The sequence below is a fragment of the Ostrinia nubilalis genome, chromosome 14 (assembly GCF_963855985.1).
Source record: "Ostrinia nubilalis chromosome 14, ilOstNubi1.1, whole genome shotgun sequence".
In the NCBI taxonomy this organism is placed as follows: Eukaryota; Metazoa; Arthropoda; class Insecta; order Lepidoptera; family Crambidae; genus Ostrinia; species Ostrinia nubilalis.
This window is the reverse complement of record NC_087101.1, coordinates 4,985,603-5,001,542: the sequence shown is the minus strand read 5'-3', so window position 1 is coordinate 5,001,542 and position 15,940 is coordinate 4,985,603. Positions and strand designations below refer to the sequence as shown.

The window sequence follows — 15,940 nt, the reverse complement described above, 5'->3', positions numbered from 1 at the left end:
AATTATCCTCCGTATATAAAATTATACAAGAGACTACACATTACTTGTTTTTCAGTATGTTAAGTTGTTGATAACTATTTATTCATTTATAAATCACACATTATCGTATAAATTATATTAATATACGTAAGCTGTATAATAATAACATAAAATTAATACATATAAACTGCATCATTGATAAAACACGAATCTTAATGAAAGTCATAAGTTGCGTTTATTTTATTTTTAAAACCATAAAAGTTAATTATTATTTCTAACTATAATAAAAGGTACGATGAGCAATTACGTGTACTTTAATAACTACGCTATTTGCAGGCCATCGTAGTTAGAATTAGCAATTTTAACAAACTTCATGCCGACTGCGCATTGTGGAGAAAAATTCAGAATCTAATTAAGGTTTTAGTGGTTGAGTCTGTAATTATACGTGTTATGAATAGAGAATGGCATAATAGGCCAGTAGAATTAAACACAAAAATTGATTAAATCGGAAATAATTCCTACAAAAGATTTTTTTGCTTTAATGGCTTCATTGGTTGCCCATTAAGACTCTCCTAAGTTTTCGACTTCGACGGAGTTGTGCTTAAGTGGTGGGGGCCCCCGAAAGCGGCGTTTTTTCGGTTTTCCGGTTATACCGCGTAAAGGACTTACCCTATCGAAAAGTGGTCTTCATGACGGTTAAAGGGCACTTAATCCTGCATTGAATAAGACCAAATTCATATGTTTTGGACAAACCGTTCTCGCGGTAAAGTTCGGCAAAGTAGAAAATATACGTATAATTAATGACCCTCTCCACGTCCAATGGCTTGTTACCCACATGCTTCCAAGCCTTGTAAAGGGTCGCCTTAACCAGTGTAACCCTAACAAGGCTCACGAGTTTGATTCGCTTATCCTTGTTCATCCCAGCCGTTCCTTAACTGCGGTTGCTGCACCTCTTCCTGACACTCTCCTGAACGACTCTGTGTTACCTAATGTGGCTGCCTCTCTTCCTTGTACCCTCCTGTACGATTGCATTGCTTAGCTATATGCCTGGTCCAAGGTTCGACGCCACAAAATCAACTTTGTACGCGTGAAAATAGTTTAAATACTATTTTCCGTGCTTGCAACATTTTTCTTTACTGCTTCGCCTCTATTAGTCGTAGAGTGATTGTATATGTTACTGTAAAAGCTCGAATTGCAGTAAATCCTAAGATATTCCAGTAAAACCTAAGATCTACCAATTCCTAATGGTAAATGTCTCAAAAGGTTTGCGATTCGAACTCTTACCACCATTTCGTTGGTAAATCTTAGGATTTACATTAATGGCACGGTAAATGTTGAAAAACAAAACAAGCGTTTTTGACAAGTAACAATCGGTCTTATCTACGCATTACACGAGCGCAGCCTTTTTGTTTGTTTAAATGTACGAACAATTTAAGAACTAAAAAGAAAGACCACGACGTAACTTTTCATTTAATACAATTAAACAAACCATGATGTCACTGCCTTGTTTTTTCTTTAGCAACGTAAGATCATGACGTCATATAAAATAGCTAGCTTTTGCCCGCGGCTTCACCCGCGTCAAATTTAATTTGTCACAGATCGTCATAAATTATAGCCTATATGTTATTCTGGGTTATAATCAATAATACTGTGAAATTTCAATTAAATCAGTTCAGTAGTTTTTGCTTGAAAAGAGTAACAAACATCCACACAAACTTTCGCGTTTATAATATTAGAAGGACGCATGCAGTACAAAATTTCAGTGTTCTAGATAGGTTAGATATGATATTTACAGATATGCGCTACTGTCAATGCTGGGTTATTATTATTCCGATTTTTTCCACTTAACATTTCGTCCATGCCATGGAGTCTATGGTATTATCATTTTTGTTATAATCTTACTAATTAAAAGTTCTGTAAACTTTTACGAAAACAACATCGTTGGTAATGAATCAGAAGGAATAAAAAAAGGAAACAGTAAAAATGTGAACACCAAAACACAAGAAAAAGAAATTATTGCAAATAATTTAAATAAGTTGGTATTAGTTTGTACTTATTACTATCACATGATACCATTATAATACTATGTACCTGTTTTGTCTAATAGTTGTTGAAAGTAAGTAATTAAGAATTACTCATTGTTTTATTCCTAAAACCAACATCTACCAGCTGTCAGAGGTAAAACCTAGCATATACTGAATTCGAATGATAAAAGCTCGAAAAAATCGACGTATTTTCAGAAATACTTACATTTACCAACTCATGTCGGTAAATCCTAAGACTTACACTTAAATCTTAAGATTAACCGTAGTTCGAGCTTTTACAGTAACATATATATCCTATAGCCTTCCTCAATGTATGAGCTATTCAACACAAAAATAATGATTTCAATCAAACTAGTAATTCTTAAGATTAGCGCGTTCAAACAAACAAACAAAAAACTCTTCAGCGTTTTAATATGAACTTGTTGTTGTTGATTTTTGGCGTCGAACCTTAGACCAGGCATACGGCTAGGCAACGTAGTCATGCAGGAGGATACAAGGAAGAGGGGCAGCCACAGTAGGTAACACAGAGTCGTTCAGGTGAGTGCCAGGAAGAGGTGCAGCAACCGCAGTTAAGGAACGGCTGGGACGAACAATGATAGGCGCATCAAGCTCGTAAGCCTTGATAGGGTTACACTGGTTGAGGTGGCCCTTTTCAAGACTTGGAAGCCTGTGGGTAACAAACCATTGGACGTGGAGAGGGTCATTAATTATACGTATATTTTCTACTTTGCCGAACTTTAGCGCGAGAACGGTTTGTCCAAAACATATGAATTTGGTCTTATTCAATGCAGGATTAAGTGCCCTTCAACCGTCATGAAGACCACTTTTTGATAGGGTAAGTCCTTTACGCGGTATAACCGGAATACCGAAAAAATGCCTCTTTCGGGGGCCCCCACCACTTAAGCACAACTCCGTCGAAGTCGAAAACTTAGGAGAATCTTAATGGGCAACCAATGAAGCCATTAAAACAATAAAATCTTTTGTAGGAATTATTTCCGATTTAAAAGCTAATTCTACTGGACTATAAGGAAATAAACTGCTAATGATAGTACACAAAGGCATAACATTTTTAGGAGATTTTTAAAAATAATATATGACCGGCAATAATATTTTACATGCCAGGTAAAAAAACGAAATGTGCGCATGTTATTCATTTCCTTGTTTTCAAATTAGATTGTGGTTTTAATCATAAAATTTCAAAGCAAACAAAAGCAGTTATTTTTGTACATTAATGTGATTAAATTATACGCAAAGTTTCTAATTGGAGATAAAGTATCAATGTAAATTAAAAATTATATTAAAGTATAAGCCTAGCATTAACAAGTTAAAGGCTCATTATGAATATTATGCAAAATTCAGAAATAAAGAATATCCCATGCAGTGTTCAACATGAATACTAAATTGAGCAATTATCACCCGACTACTGACTAAAATCTTCTTTATTTTTGTTGAAATTAATGAGCGACTTAAATTATCGTTTTTCTTCGTGATATTGAAATTTAATGTCTTAATATTGTGGTACTTATCTGGACTTAGCAAATCAATTTGTATTAATTAATTTAGATGCGGACTAATTAAAAGAGTCGTAAACGAGTGCTGTTTTAAGATAATACGTTTTAAGGAAGAAATTAGTTATGTAAATTGTACAAATTGTAATCGTTACTTTGAGTAATTTACGAGTTTTCTTAGTTTTCGATCACAGAGTAAAAGTATAGCGAGGAAACTTAAAAATTACAAGAAAATAAAAAAAAAATGAAGTAATCACAAATGTTAGAAGCCAGGGTTAAAATAGTAGGTAAACATGTTTTTCTGCATCCGAGGCGCAAACTTAGCATTCGTGCAATCCTGTTTCACTTACCACTACTTAAGTTATTATAGAAGAATCCTTTGCGTCCACATCGGTTCCTTGTTTTTAGGGTTCCATGGGGTTTTGGGGGGGGCACTTGAACGGTTTTTAATTCATAAACACAGATTTAGTCGCGCGCGCTTCCGTGGTCGAGCCGCAACGCTGCGTGCGTCGGCGCACGCGGTCATCTATGAACTGAATGTTTTCTTCCACGGCCGACTCGTTACCACCTGTCATGTTAACGGGATGCGTGGACGTAGATCGTAGATACAGCAGGGATTTAATTACCTCTCAGAAGGGGTTAGGACCAAAACTACAATTAAAAACATCAAGTTTATTTCCTTAACTAAAGTTTTACACGGGTTTCTTTCGAGTTAATATAAACGCATCTTAATGCATTCTAGTAAAAAGTACATTAAATATTTAACTAACTACATACTATCTAAATTAAATACATGGGTAAAATTTTAGAAATATCTCTAATGACAATTCATTTGTGTTAAAATCAATACCCTCTAACTATACAAATAGTAAATAGTAAACGTAATCTCCTACCTAAATTAATTTGTTGTAAGTAGTTAATTATAACAGGAAAATTTTCTGTTATCAATAACAATTTTACCTATAATATGTAACTAAATTATTGGCTATTTAGCATTTACCGTTACGGGAAATCATTTACTAAATAGACAATTTATTGCAAAGGTTGCCGTTCACGACATGTTTTCTAATATTAAACAGTTTTTCAAAGAATAATTAAACACGTAAATAAAGTTATTTCTTTTCTTTGAAATTAATGACGTTTTAAAAGCAGATGGCTATATCAATAAACCCGTCTCGCTCTACTTACTTATATACATTTTATTATCAAGCTCGATATTATGTTACGAAGCAATTAATAAGTATTTGAAATTATAATCAAAGAAATCTTGCACGTTACTGATAAAAATTACTGATACATTCCTAAAAATACTTCAAACAAAATTTTGAGATTTCTTTTTTATTTACCCTTAAAAGACGAGTATGAATTAAGCAGTCTAAATTATCACAAAATCCATCCCTGGTACATTTTAATGTTAAAAAATGAACAAATAATAACCAATTAAATTATACGCCAATTGAAAAAAAAAATTAACGCTCTACTCTTTCGATACGATAAAAATTACCTTTACACCATTTTGTTTTATTTATAATTTAGAAAATACTTTTTAAAAGTAACTTGTTCTCCTACCGCCAATTTATGTTATTTTCTAGACTGACTAGTTGGTATTATTTAACTTACAAGTTCAGCTTGTTACATAGAGCAATACATATGTTTTATAAATATGCATTAGGATTAGAGTTACATCTATGATATAAAAGCTTCATACAGACTCGTATTGTAACATTTTAGTTTTAACAAACTAGATAACTATTGGGGCCAGAATTCCAATCGCCAGATAATCTTAACATGTAAGTTGATTGGTACATCATTAGTAAAAGAAAAAACTCCAAAGTAGATCTAAGAGCATCGTACTACATTAAACAATGTAAAAAATATTTTTAACTGATCTCACTTATAAAATATTCGATTAATAATTTGTTCCAGTCATAAATTATTTTATTCATAAACAATATTCGAGTAAATGAAAAATATGAGATCAGGTTATTCATAAGACAGATTCGGAAGACTTCATAAATTCACAATGCAGGTACAACTTGTTGTGTGGCGATATAATTTAAACTATTATAATAAAGTTTTATTATTAAAGAATTTCTTTTGCACATGACATGCATATTATAAAAACTTCACAATTTCGATACCTACATTACATCACAAAGCGATTAATTTTAAATGCTATTTCATATTTTTTTATTGCAGATCTGTCTTAGTGGAGTGGAATATGCATGATAAATTAAATGAAAAACTGATTTTAATGCGAAACGAAAACGTTACCGCCAAAAAGATCGTTTTTATTAAACGTAAAACATAAATTTTGATCAGTAAGAGAGGCAGACATACCTAATTAAGCACTGGAATAATTATGTACACTATAGCACCTTAAGTAGTAATAAAATGTGCATTTTTTTTTAACTAAAATGGTTAATTTTATTACAGAGGTTGTCTGAATGATGTAAGGTTAGACCAATGTTTAAGATTTAATTTTAAATTGCATAATGTTAATGATCTAATGATATTAACTCCTAGATAAGTCTTTATTTAAGCTTGAAACGATGCGTTTATTAAAAATAGGAAAAATGTAATAAATGACATGAATATTTAAGTTAACAAAACAGTAAGCCTAGCCGCAGACTGCAGACTTTTTGTCGGCCGATAGTTTGGTCGGGCTGTTAATCAGTATGGAGAAGTATGAAAGTGCGCACATTAGTATCGGCAGATTCTTCATACAAATTAGAATCTGACTCAACTATCGGCAGAGTTCGAAATTATCAAGATAATTAACAGTATAAGATACATTTGTCTTAATGTTTCATAAGAAATTCTGATGTTACATTGTTTCAAGTCGAGTTATTTGTTGCGAATGTTGCTTTATGTTTTGGTTGCTGATTGTTGCCAAGTTATCCAACGCTAGTTGTGGAAAATAGATTAAATATTTTGACCCTCGATAACGAGTGATCGTTGTGGAGTTACCACGCCCACCACTAGACGCAAGTACGGAAATACACGTTCGAAAACTTCGAATACAGTACCTCTATTACGAAAAACTTTCGAGTTCGTTTCGTTGCGTATTCAAAGTGTCATCGAAAAATTTTGTATGAAAAATTAAACAGCGCCCCCTATATTATAGCCGCCCTAGGGGGCGCTGTTTAATTTTTCATACAAAATTTTTCGATGGCACTTTGAATACGCAAACGAAACGAACTCGAAAGTTTTTCGTAATAGAGGTACAGTTCACTTTCACGGGCGCATTTTTAACCGATAATTATCCATCTGTTATTATCACGATAATTATCATGATGAACCCTGACTATTGGCCGACCAAAACTCTGTAGTCTGCAGGGAGTAAGAATAACAACTCATACATACCGGAGTTTACGTCTCCTCAATGTTGGGGTTTTCCGAAAACAGTTGGTGGTCGTTGTAGGTTCGCAGGTACTTCTTGGTGGTCCAGTACAGCATGAGGCCCCACTTCATCATCATGAAAGACCACACTATCCGGATGATGATGCTGGATTGGATCGGCATTACGTCTGAAGGAAAAAAAAATATGAAAAACCTTTGGTTTTACGATAAGCATCAAAATTTGTGGAGTCTAAAGTTTAAACTATCCAAAATGGTGTTAAATATGCTAAAGTAATTAATTTTTAAGCTTAATCCACTGCATGGGATTTGAGATTGGTTAAATGTGAATAATGTTGGAAGAAAGATAAAGCAAACTTTTTCGCTTTTTCCATTGCGACCGTTTATTCCATTGCTGATTAACACTTTTTGTGGCAAAGCAAAATCGACGGACGAACTCGTGCAAAAGCTGATTAGGCTAGCATTTTTTTTTTAATTTGTAACAATCCAAATAATCATCGGAAAATTGGGGAAATATCTGTCGGGTCAGCTCAGTCTTGTGTCGCTATGCTAGTTATACCCAATTATAAAAACATTGAAAGCATTAAGAGTTGAGGGCGTTATGCCACGTCGAGTGTTTGCGGGCAATGTGGCTTGGCACGTCAATTTTGCTACCACTTCGCTACGCACCTCGAAGATGCCGTAATTGCAGCGTGCCTCGTACGTAAAGTGTTAATAGGCCGTTTGCGCTACGGTAGCCTGATGATTAGATAATGGGACTCACGATCCGGCGTTCATGGGTTCGATTCCCCAAGTTATATTGAAATGTGATATTGTAACTAAATTTTGGTTAATATCTATCTAACATTGCAGGCCTGAATCAACAGGAAAACAAATTTGTTTACTTCGGAGGGCAGGGTGAGCAGTTTTATATCAGCTCTTATGGATGGCGGCTTACAGACCTCGGTTGTTACACAACCCGCTCGATAATGCCTCAATAGTGCGTATTCGACGCACACTGGTTTCGATATCGAGTGTTTAGACTCGTTTGATGTATGCAGGGTGATGAAAAAAATCTTCTATTCTTCATTGAGTAGGAATGATATAAGTGATCAGATGATGGCAGTGTGCGGGGCACATAGCTCGCAGAGATGATGGCCGCTGGGGCAGAAAAGTTCTCGAGTGGCGACCACGAGCCGGAAGACGTAGTTTGGGCAGGCTTCCCATTAGGTAGACCGACGATCTGGTGAAGGTCGTGGGAGGTGCCTGGATGCGGGCGGCGCAGGACCAGTCTTTGTGGAAATCCTTGGGGAAGGTCAACGAACGAATGAGGAATGATATCACCTGTGTTTTCTACTCTAGAAGATTTGTGGCAAATGAGGCCAAGATGTTTTTTGTTCCAGCGTTTCTCCTCAGCACTTACCATATGTTTGTCTCGAAGCGCTGGTAGGGCCCAACAGATAAGGAGACATGTGAAGTGCTCCATAAGGGCAACCTTTTCTTTTTTTATTATTTACATTTTGACATTCATAAGTGCCACTTGTGGACTAAACTGAATAAATATTTTTGATTTTTTTTTAATGCTACTAGCGTCGCGCGTCGTTGTGTATGAGTAGGCCCTTCCCTGGACCAGTGAGTAGGTATCCCATTTCACGCATTTCTTGAAGATTCATATCGAAAACGATAGCCTTTTCGCGATGGCGTTTTGGCAGCGTATTTATATAGCAACATACTTGTCTTGCTTATTATGATATTATACAACTTCTACTCAAATAGTAGTACCCTTCTTACATTATTTTATCTAGGCTCAAACATTTTGCTAAATCTAATAAAATATGAGTAAGTTAATGTTATCAACATTGTTTTTAATTCATATTTGAGAGCCATTTATTATCTTTAAAAGGAAAGGACATCATCCATTTTGGTCCAAAATCAAAAGTGCCGGCCAAAAAATAAAAGTGCTGTATTCTGATAGAATACGTCCGCCTTAGCATTTATTACTATGGCACCAAAGCTGTAGCACCACTGTGCATCGTAGTATTTGAGTTCTAAAAATATATGAAACGACTGACTTTGATCTCAAATACTACGACGCACAGTGGTGCTACAGCTTTGGTGTCATAGTAACAAATGCTAAGGCGGACGTATTCTGTCAGAATACAGTACTTTTTTTTTATTGGCCGACATTTTTGATTTTGAACAAAAAATGTATGAATCGTCGATGAATTTTAGATCTCAAATACTCGACGCACAGTGGTGCTACAGCTTTGGTGCCATAGTAACAAATGCTAAGGCGGACGTATTCTGTCAGAATACAGCACTTTTTTTTTATTGGCCGACACTTTTGATTTTGAACAAAAAATGTATGAATAGTCGATGACTTTTAGATCTCAAATACTCGACGCACAGTGGAGCTACGGCTTTGGTGCCATAGTAACAAATGCTAAGGCAGACGTATTCTGACAGAATACAGCACTTTTTTTTGTTGGCCGGCACTTTTGATTTTGGACCAAAAATATATGAAACGTGGATGATGTCCTTTAAATAAATAGCAGGTTGTCGACTTTTTATTATTAAGGTCAACACTAATGTGTATGACAAACAATGTTTAAAGCAATAATCAAAACATGTGACTTCTTATCTAATAAATAATATTCAAGCATAATATTATATTGCTGTGACATATTACTAGTACTTTAAAGAAATGAGATAATGGACATAATATGATTAAACTTTTCATCAAAATAGTAAGAGAATTTTGTATCTATTTGTAACAATTAGATTTTTCAAGTTTATCTCACTTATTTTGTGATTTGTATTACTTCTTACATAAAATAAAAATCTAATAAGAATATAAAGCAGGTTGCTGTGGGAATCCTTTGAGGAAGAATAAAATAAATTAAAGTACTTTACCTGTTTTGTAATAGCTCTCCAAAAATATGTAGAATAAGGTAAGCGCCGTGCCAGAGACAAAGCCAATCATGCCGAAGTCTCCGATGTACTGGAGAGCTTTACGGGAGAAGTTCACATGCAGAGATTCCTTTAGGTAGTGGCAATGCAGCATCAGAGCCAGTGATGCATGGATACCTGTGAATAAACATAAACATTCAAAGTTTAAGTATTTAGGCAGTACATTTTAATCAAACTTCTTGTGTAACTGAAGGAGTTACCACAAGGACCACTTATGATAAAATCTGAATAAGCTTAAGCTTAGCAAATGGCGACACAATCTTATTTCAAGACAATAGGCACCCATTAATGTATTTAATATGGAAAACTAGGTACAAGTTTCTTGTTTTATACTTTTTTCTGGATAATCCACTTTAAGTTCAAGTGAAAGGACTTGCGTTATTTACCTAGACTGCCTGCAAGTGCATTGATCCTTGAAGGTCATCATTATTCCGTCTATTTAGAACAATGTAATAAGAAATTATATTGAGCTACTTACCCGATAATAACGCCCACATGCCTGCCTCAACATTTGCGTAGACCAGGCAGAAACATATAAATGCAGATACGCCTAAAATTGCACCGATGGCACTCAGAACAATATGAATTTTTGTGCGCAACATATTGGCACGAAAACAATATTCTTTGTTTTTAGTTATGCGGAATATTCGCAAACTTAATATTGTGATGACAAACAATTGAAACGTAATCACCACAAAAGCGTAATCTTACGAACTACGAGATGAAAAGCTTGCAATTATTTAGTGGAAAAGTTTGTCAACAATACGCGGTCAACAACAAAAACGACGACTTTTTTCGGTTTCTGACATTTGACAGCCAGCTGACAAGATGTGACCATAGAGCCAAGACATGCATCCATCTTAGAGATTTTAAATGGAGACGACATCGATGAAAATAGTCAGTTGGTATATTTTTATTAACAAAAAATATCATTTTTATGAGGATAAATATTTTAACATCCAAAAATTATCATTTTCTGGATAAAAATTGTTTAGAACTACTGACTGACTAGGCTACTGCCAGTTATTTATGGAAACTTTGTCTAGACGTCTCCACTTTCAATGAATAATCCTCTGTGATGATGACACTTTGACATATGCCTAGTAAAATGACATTTACGATAAGTCGTTAAAATAACAAAAGTTGTTGTTTGGTTGGAAAATCGTGCAATGGGATGAAAAAGAAAGCTATCTCAAGCTATCCTTATAATTGATTTATAAAATTGGTAATGCCTCGATAACTTTGACAGTGTGAGTTGCGGTGAAAGCTTTTGGTTGGGTCAATACAGGTCTACCACCGCTTAACGTAGGATTACAATGAGTAGCACTAGAGGTAGGGTCATCCCAGCACAAATGAAGAAGTTGTTGGATTTATTGAGTGAAGATGGAGTGCTTCTACACGGGAAAGTCATGTATACGTACACTACCAAACAGTGCTTCTGGAAACGTATCGCCACTCAGCTGAATTCCGTTGATGGTGGCGTTTATAAGAATACTTGGAAATGGTGCAAGGTTGGTTCCTAATTTAGCAACTTAAATCTATTTATCATTATTATTGCTACCATATAAAACAATATTGACCGTTTTCAATTTAAGAAATCATCTTGTTTTTCAGATGTGGACAGACTGGAAAACTAAAACTAAGAAAAAAGCAAACATACTTCTGAAACGTAAACAGTATGATTGTGAACAGCCAGTTTCAGCTTTAACTAATCTTGAATTAAGATTATTGAAACTAATAGAATACCCTGTAGATGACCTGCCAGAGCATCAGCAGTTTGGAGTGGTAAAGATTTTTTTAACTGTAGATCTATTGAAGTAAATTGTTAAATTTGAAATCTAAAACAATTTTCCACTTACAGACAGTGAGTAAAGAATACTTATCAGACAATGCGGACCCAGAAGTTGAATGCATGATTTTCAATGAAGAAGAAAACGGTGACCAGGATCTGGAAGATGAAAGTAGTCAACAGGGCCACACAAATAGAAATGAAACCCAATTTTACAGCGTTAATATGCCTAATGGTAATTAATTTAATGTTAAAATTATTTAATTAACATTGTCAACAGTCTATAAATTGCCTAATATCAAAAGAATTAAAAAAGATATGAGTGATAAATAATTCATAACTCTTGTTTGTAGTTGCAGATAACTCAAAGGAAAAGTTTGAAGATTCTTCAGGATCAGACACAAATAGTAAAAGTGGTATGTATTTATAAGTGTTCAACCCCATTCCCTTGATATTGTTATACTTCCCTGATGTAGGACATAAAATATACCTTCTTATTTATGTTTTAGAGAGATTCTTTACAAGAAGAATAAGATTACAGGACCTAAAGAAAGTGATGCCTAAAGATAAAGTACAAAAAAGTGAGGAACTCCGTTTAAAAGCCTTAGAGTTGAAGCTGAAAGGAGAAGAACTGAGACTGAAAGAGATGGAAATGAACAAAATTAATTATTTGACGAATATTGAAGAGGAAAAGTTGAAATGTTTCAGAGATATATCAACATCATTGAAGGAGTAAGGATTCTAATTATTGTAAAGTGAAACATATTGCATTTTGGATCTGCCATTACATAATTGATTTTTTTCCTTACAGATTGGTAGAACATGCAAGAAATGGGAATATTCGGTTTAATAATGCTGTTTAGTTGAGAATACATTGTATTATTTTTATTATGGACGCAGGCCGCTACCAACCGGGTAACATGGAAAGCATTGGGGGAGGCCTATGTTCAGCAGTGGATGTCCTATGGCTGAGATGATGATGATTTTTTATTATCAAGCTTTATGTTCCTGTGGCAAAGGAAAATTGTGAGTTTAAGCACAAGACTGTGGTATTGTTACAAGATTTTTATTGTTAAGTTAAATACTATGGAATTTGTAGATATTATATGCAATCAGAAAGACAAATAAATAATATTCCATTTATTTTATTGAGTGATTTTTATTATTACTATTTTACAAGTTTAAACTTTCAACAAAAAAACCTTTTTTAAAGAAACATAACTTTTAAGGTAATATGTAGGAAAAAGAGATGTGAAGAAAATATTTTAAAATTATGAGAAGACAATATTTTAAAATGCATTGACTTAAATTAACATCATGGTTGAGGCTATTGGCATAACATTATGGTGATACAAATCTTTATCACTTTATCACCCATAGAAACCCCATGACATGGACCATGGTACCTTTAATAAAATATCACTAATAAGGACGAAAACATTCTTATAATAATAATGTAGGACTAAGTTTTAATAAAATAAAAACAATAATGCATAACTATTTGGGTACCTAGGTACTTTCATAGCTGATACATAAACACCTCTGTATAAAAATTATGCAATTAAAACCAGGAAAATATTGACATGCTTGTAAAATAAAGAGATATTATTATAATCTTTAAGACAACAGTATAAATTCTAACATACAATATTAAATTGACACCCACAAGTAAAATTTTAACAATTTTGTAAAATATTTACGTAATTTCGAAAACAATATTAAACTCAGCTTAATTTTATGTAACAATATAAACATTTATTTACAAAACAATGTGCCTACAAGAAGTTTAGGTTACAAAAAGAAATGCAAGTTAAATATTAACCCAATTTCCCGTGTTGATACTTAAAAGTTAAAAAAAGTGGCTGCTCTTTGCAGCAAGTTAAAAATGTAACGTGCTAAAAACAAAATCAAATTTATCGAAAATCTTTCAAAAGTTTCAAATAATTAGGTTTTAGTTTGCTTAACGTAGTGGCATCTAATTCAGCTAACCTGTGTATCCGTAGATGGCTCTTCATGTTGCCCCTTTGTGCGTAGCCTCGTCCACAAATGGGGCACTTAAAGGGGGTTTCACCTGTGTGGAGACGCATGTGCTCCTTCAAATAGTCTTCATGGTAGAAGCTTGAACCACATACAGTACATTCTGCTGGTCTTTGACCTGTAATAATAAAAAGATAATGAAAATGTTTATTTCGTTAGCAAACAATTAAATAGAATTTGAGGAGATCCGTAGGAGAACCAGAGTGACTGACATAGCCCGCAGAATCGCTAAAATCAAGTGGCAGTGGGCGGGGCACATAGCTCGAAGAGCTGATGGCCGCTGGGGCAGGAAAGTTCTTGAGTGGCGACCACGAGCTGGAAGACGTAGCGTGGGCAGGCCTCCCACTAGGTGGACCGACGATCTGGTGAAGGTCGCGGGAAGTACCTGGATACAAGCGGCGCAGGCCGGTCCTTTGTGGAAATCCTTGGGGGAGGCCTTTGTCCAGCAGTGGACGTCTTTCGGCTGAAACGAAATAGAATTTGAGGTGGACTCTTTCTTGTAAGTGCAAAGAGAAATAAATACATATTTTTGTCTTTGCTGCCACCTATTTAGCAATAATAATCCAATTAGGTATACATTTCTTATTTTCTTTCTTCAGGTTTTAGTAACAGAACATTGCTTATGTACTTATTCTAGAGCACTTCACCTAAATTAGTTTATTTAGACAGTTTTCATTTATAACATTAATTTTGATTCAACTTACCTGTATGAACAGATCTCTCATGTATTATAATAGATTTAGCACATTTATATGTCTTGTCACAAAATTTACATGCAAACATCTTCTTTTTCATTAGATGTTTCTCGTGAACTATTCTCTGGTGGTTGCTCAGCTCCCCTTTGAATGCAAACCTACGTCCACACGTCGCACATATAAAGTTCTTTTCTGTATCATGCCTCCTTTTTATATGTCTCTTTAAATAGTATTCTGATACACACATTCTAGAACATTGTGGACATGATACAGGGTTTTTGAAATGCACTTTTCTTTTGTGAATGGCCAGTTTGTCTTGGTTCTTGAACACTTCTCCACAGATATCACACAATTTTGGTGGATTAGGTTTTTTTATTTTTGGCAATTTAAGTTTTATCTCCCGGTGCTGTGTACCTTGGTTTGGTATTTTCTTTTTGACTTTACTTTCTTGTTTTAAAGTTGACTGAAGGGAGTTGGATTTTAAACTGAAATTCAAATTTTTAGTTTAGTGTTAATTGAATACTTTCAGACAGAAGAAGTAATTTTTTGAACACCAAAAGAGGCATTCTTTAAGTAAAATATAAATGGAATTATCCAATTGGTTTAAAATTGGAAATTCTAGTAGGGGAAAGAAGATAATATAACACAAATATTACCACCATTTATCACCAGTCCATGTGAATTCACCTTCTAGCAATGAAGATGCAATCTTATTGGTTTTGTTTTTCGACAGAGTTTTGCTTGTCGACGTTTTAGTCTTTTTTATTGTGAGCTCTTTAGAGTCTATCTTCAGCTTCAACGGCTTTATCAAGTCTATAAGGCATACATTATCATCAAAACCGTCTTCAAATTCTACTTCAGGTTCAGTTTTAATGTTTTTAATTTCGATTTCTACCTCTGAATAGTGGTCACTGTAGACATGTGTATCATCATTCTCATTTTTCACAATAAGTAATCCACTTTGTAGTATTTTACTTGATTCTTTATACTTATTGATAAAGTTTATAACTGTTTCCAACGTGTCGTTGCATAGCGAACAAATCTTCCTAGGGAATCCATCAACGTCTTCTATCTGTAATTGCAAAACAATTATGTTATTATAAAAACAAGAAATTAAGCTACTGGGAGTAAACAATTCGTTTATGATATTACCTTCTCCTTCATACACCGTGATAGTTTGGAAAATATACTGTCTCCGATATCATTTTTAGAATCAAAAATTGGATAAATTGCTCCATCCTCCAGACAAACTCGACACAGAGTTGACGAATTTTCGGGATTCATAATTTAATGTTTCTACTATTCAAAATATTTCAAGTCGTATATTATTAAAAACGTTTTGTTGCCTATACTAAATTCTATAAATTATTCACATTCATTTTTACTTCATCCACTTTAAATCCATAATTTTACCTAATAATTAAAATTTCGCCATTGTTGTTTTAATTACAAATGTCAATATTTTTTGACATTTTGTTTTTTTTTTCTATTCGATCATATTTTAACGTTTTATCTTTTTTTGGGAATCTAGTTTCCGCACGAAACATTTTACTTTTTTTCTTGAGAGATCACAAGACC

The 15,940-nt window shown here is 34.1% G+C and overlaps 3 protein-coding genes across 5 annotated transcripts; 1 reads left to right on the top strand and 2 right to left on the bottom strand.

Moving 5' to 3' along the window:
* Window positions 1-6,762: 6,762 nt before the first annotated feature.
* LOC135077996 (heme transporter hrg1-B-like) lies at window positions 6,763-10,633 on the bottom strand. Its single transcript, XM_063972538.1, has 3 exons — window positions 10,320-10,633; window positions 9,785-9,958; window positions 6,763-7,062 (listed from the first exon to the last, which is right to left on the bottom strand). The coding sequence occupies exons 1-3, from the start codon at window positions 10,441-10,443 to the stop codon at window positions 6,905-6,907; spliced, it is 456 nt and encodes a 151-aa protein (XP_063828608.1). The 5' UTR covers window positions 10,444-10,633; the 3' UTR covers window positions 6,763-6,904.
* A 341-nt stretch (window positions 10,634-10,974) lies between these two features.
* On the top strand, window positions 10,975-12,778 carry LOC135077994 (uncharacterized). 2 transcript variants are annotated; one of them, XM_063972535.1, is made up of 6 exons: window positions 10,975-11,352; window positions 11,456-11,623; window positions 11,703-11,865; window positions 11,984-12,046; window positions 12,140-12,362; window positions 12,442-12,778. In XM_063972535.1, exons 1-6 carry the CDS (start codon window positions 11,158-11,160, stop codon window positions 12,491-12,493), a joined length of 864 nt encoding a protein of 287 aa, XP_063828605.1. In that variant the 5' UTR covers window positions 10,975-11,157; the 3' UTR covers window positions 12,494-12,778. The 2 variants fall into 2 exon arrangements, with proteins under 2 accessions (XP_063828605.1, XP_063828604.1); XM_063972534.1 differs by having other exon boundaries at window positions 10,977-11,352; window positions 11,456-11,626.
* LOC135077993 (zinc finger protein 33B-like) lies at window positions 12,760-15,868 on the bottom strand. 2 transcript variants are annotated; one of them, XM_063972532.1, is made up of 4 exons: window positions 15,515-15,868; window positions 15,019-15,434; window positions 14,372-14,847; window positions 12,760-13,785 (listed from the first exon to the last, which is right to left on the bottom strand). In XM_063972532.1, the coding sequence occupies exons 1-4, from the start codon at window positions 15,644-15,646 to the stop codon at window positions 13,544-13,546; spliced, it is 1,266 nt and encodes a 421-aa protein (XP_063828602.1). In that variant the 5' UTR covers window positions 15,647-15,868; the 3' UTR covers window positions 12,760-13,543. The 2 variants fall into 2 exon arrangements, with proteins under 2 accessions (XP_063828602.1, XP_063828603.1); XM_063972533.1 differs by having other exon boundaries at window positions 15,022-15,434.
* Window positions 15,869-15,940: the final 72 nt, after the last annotated feature.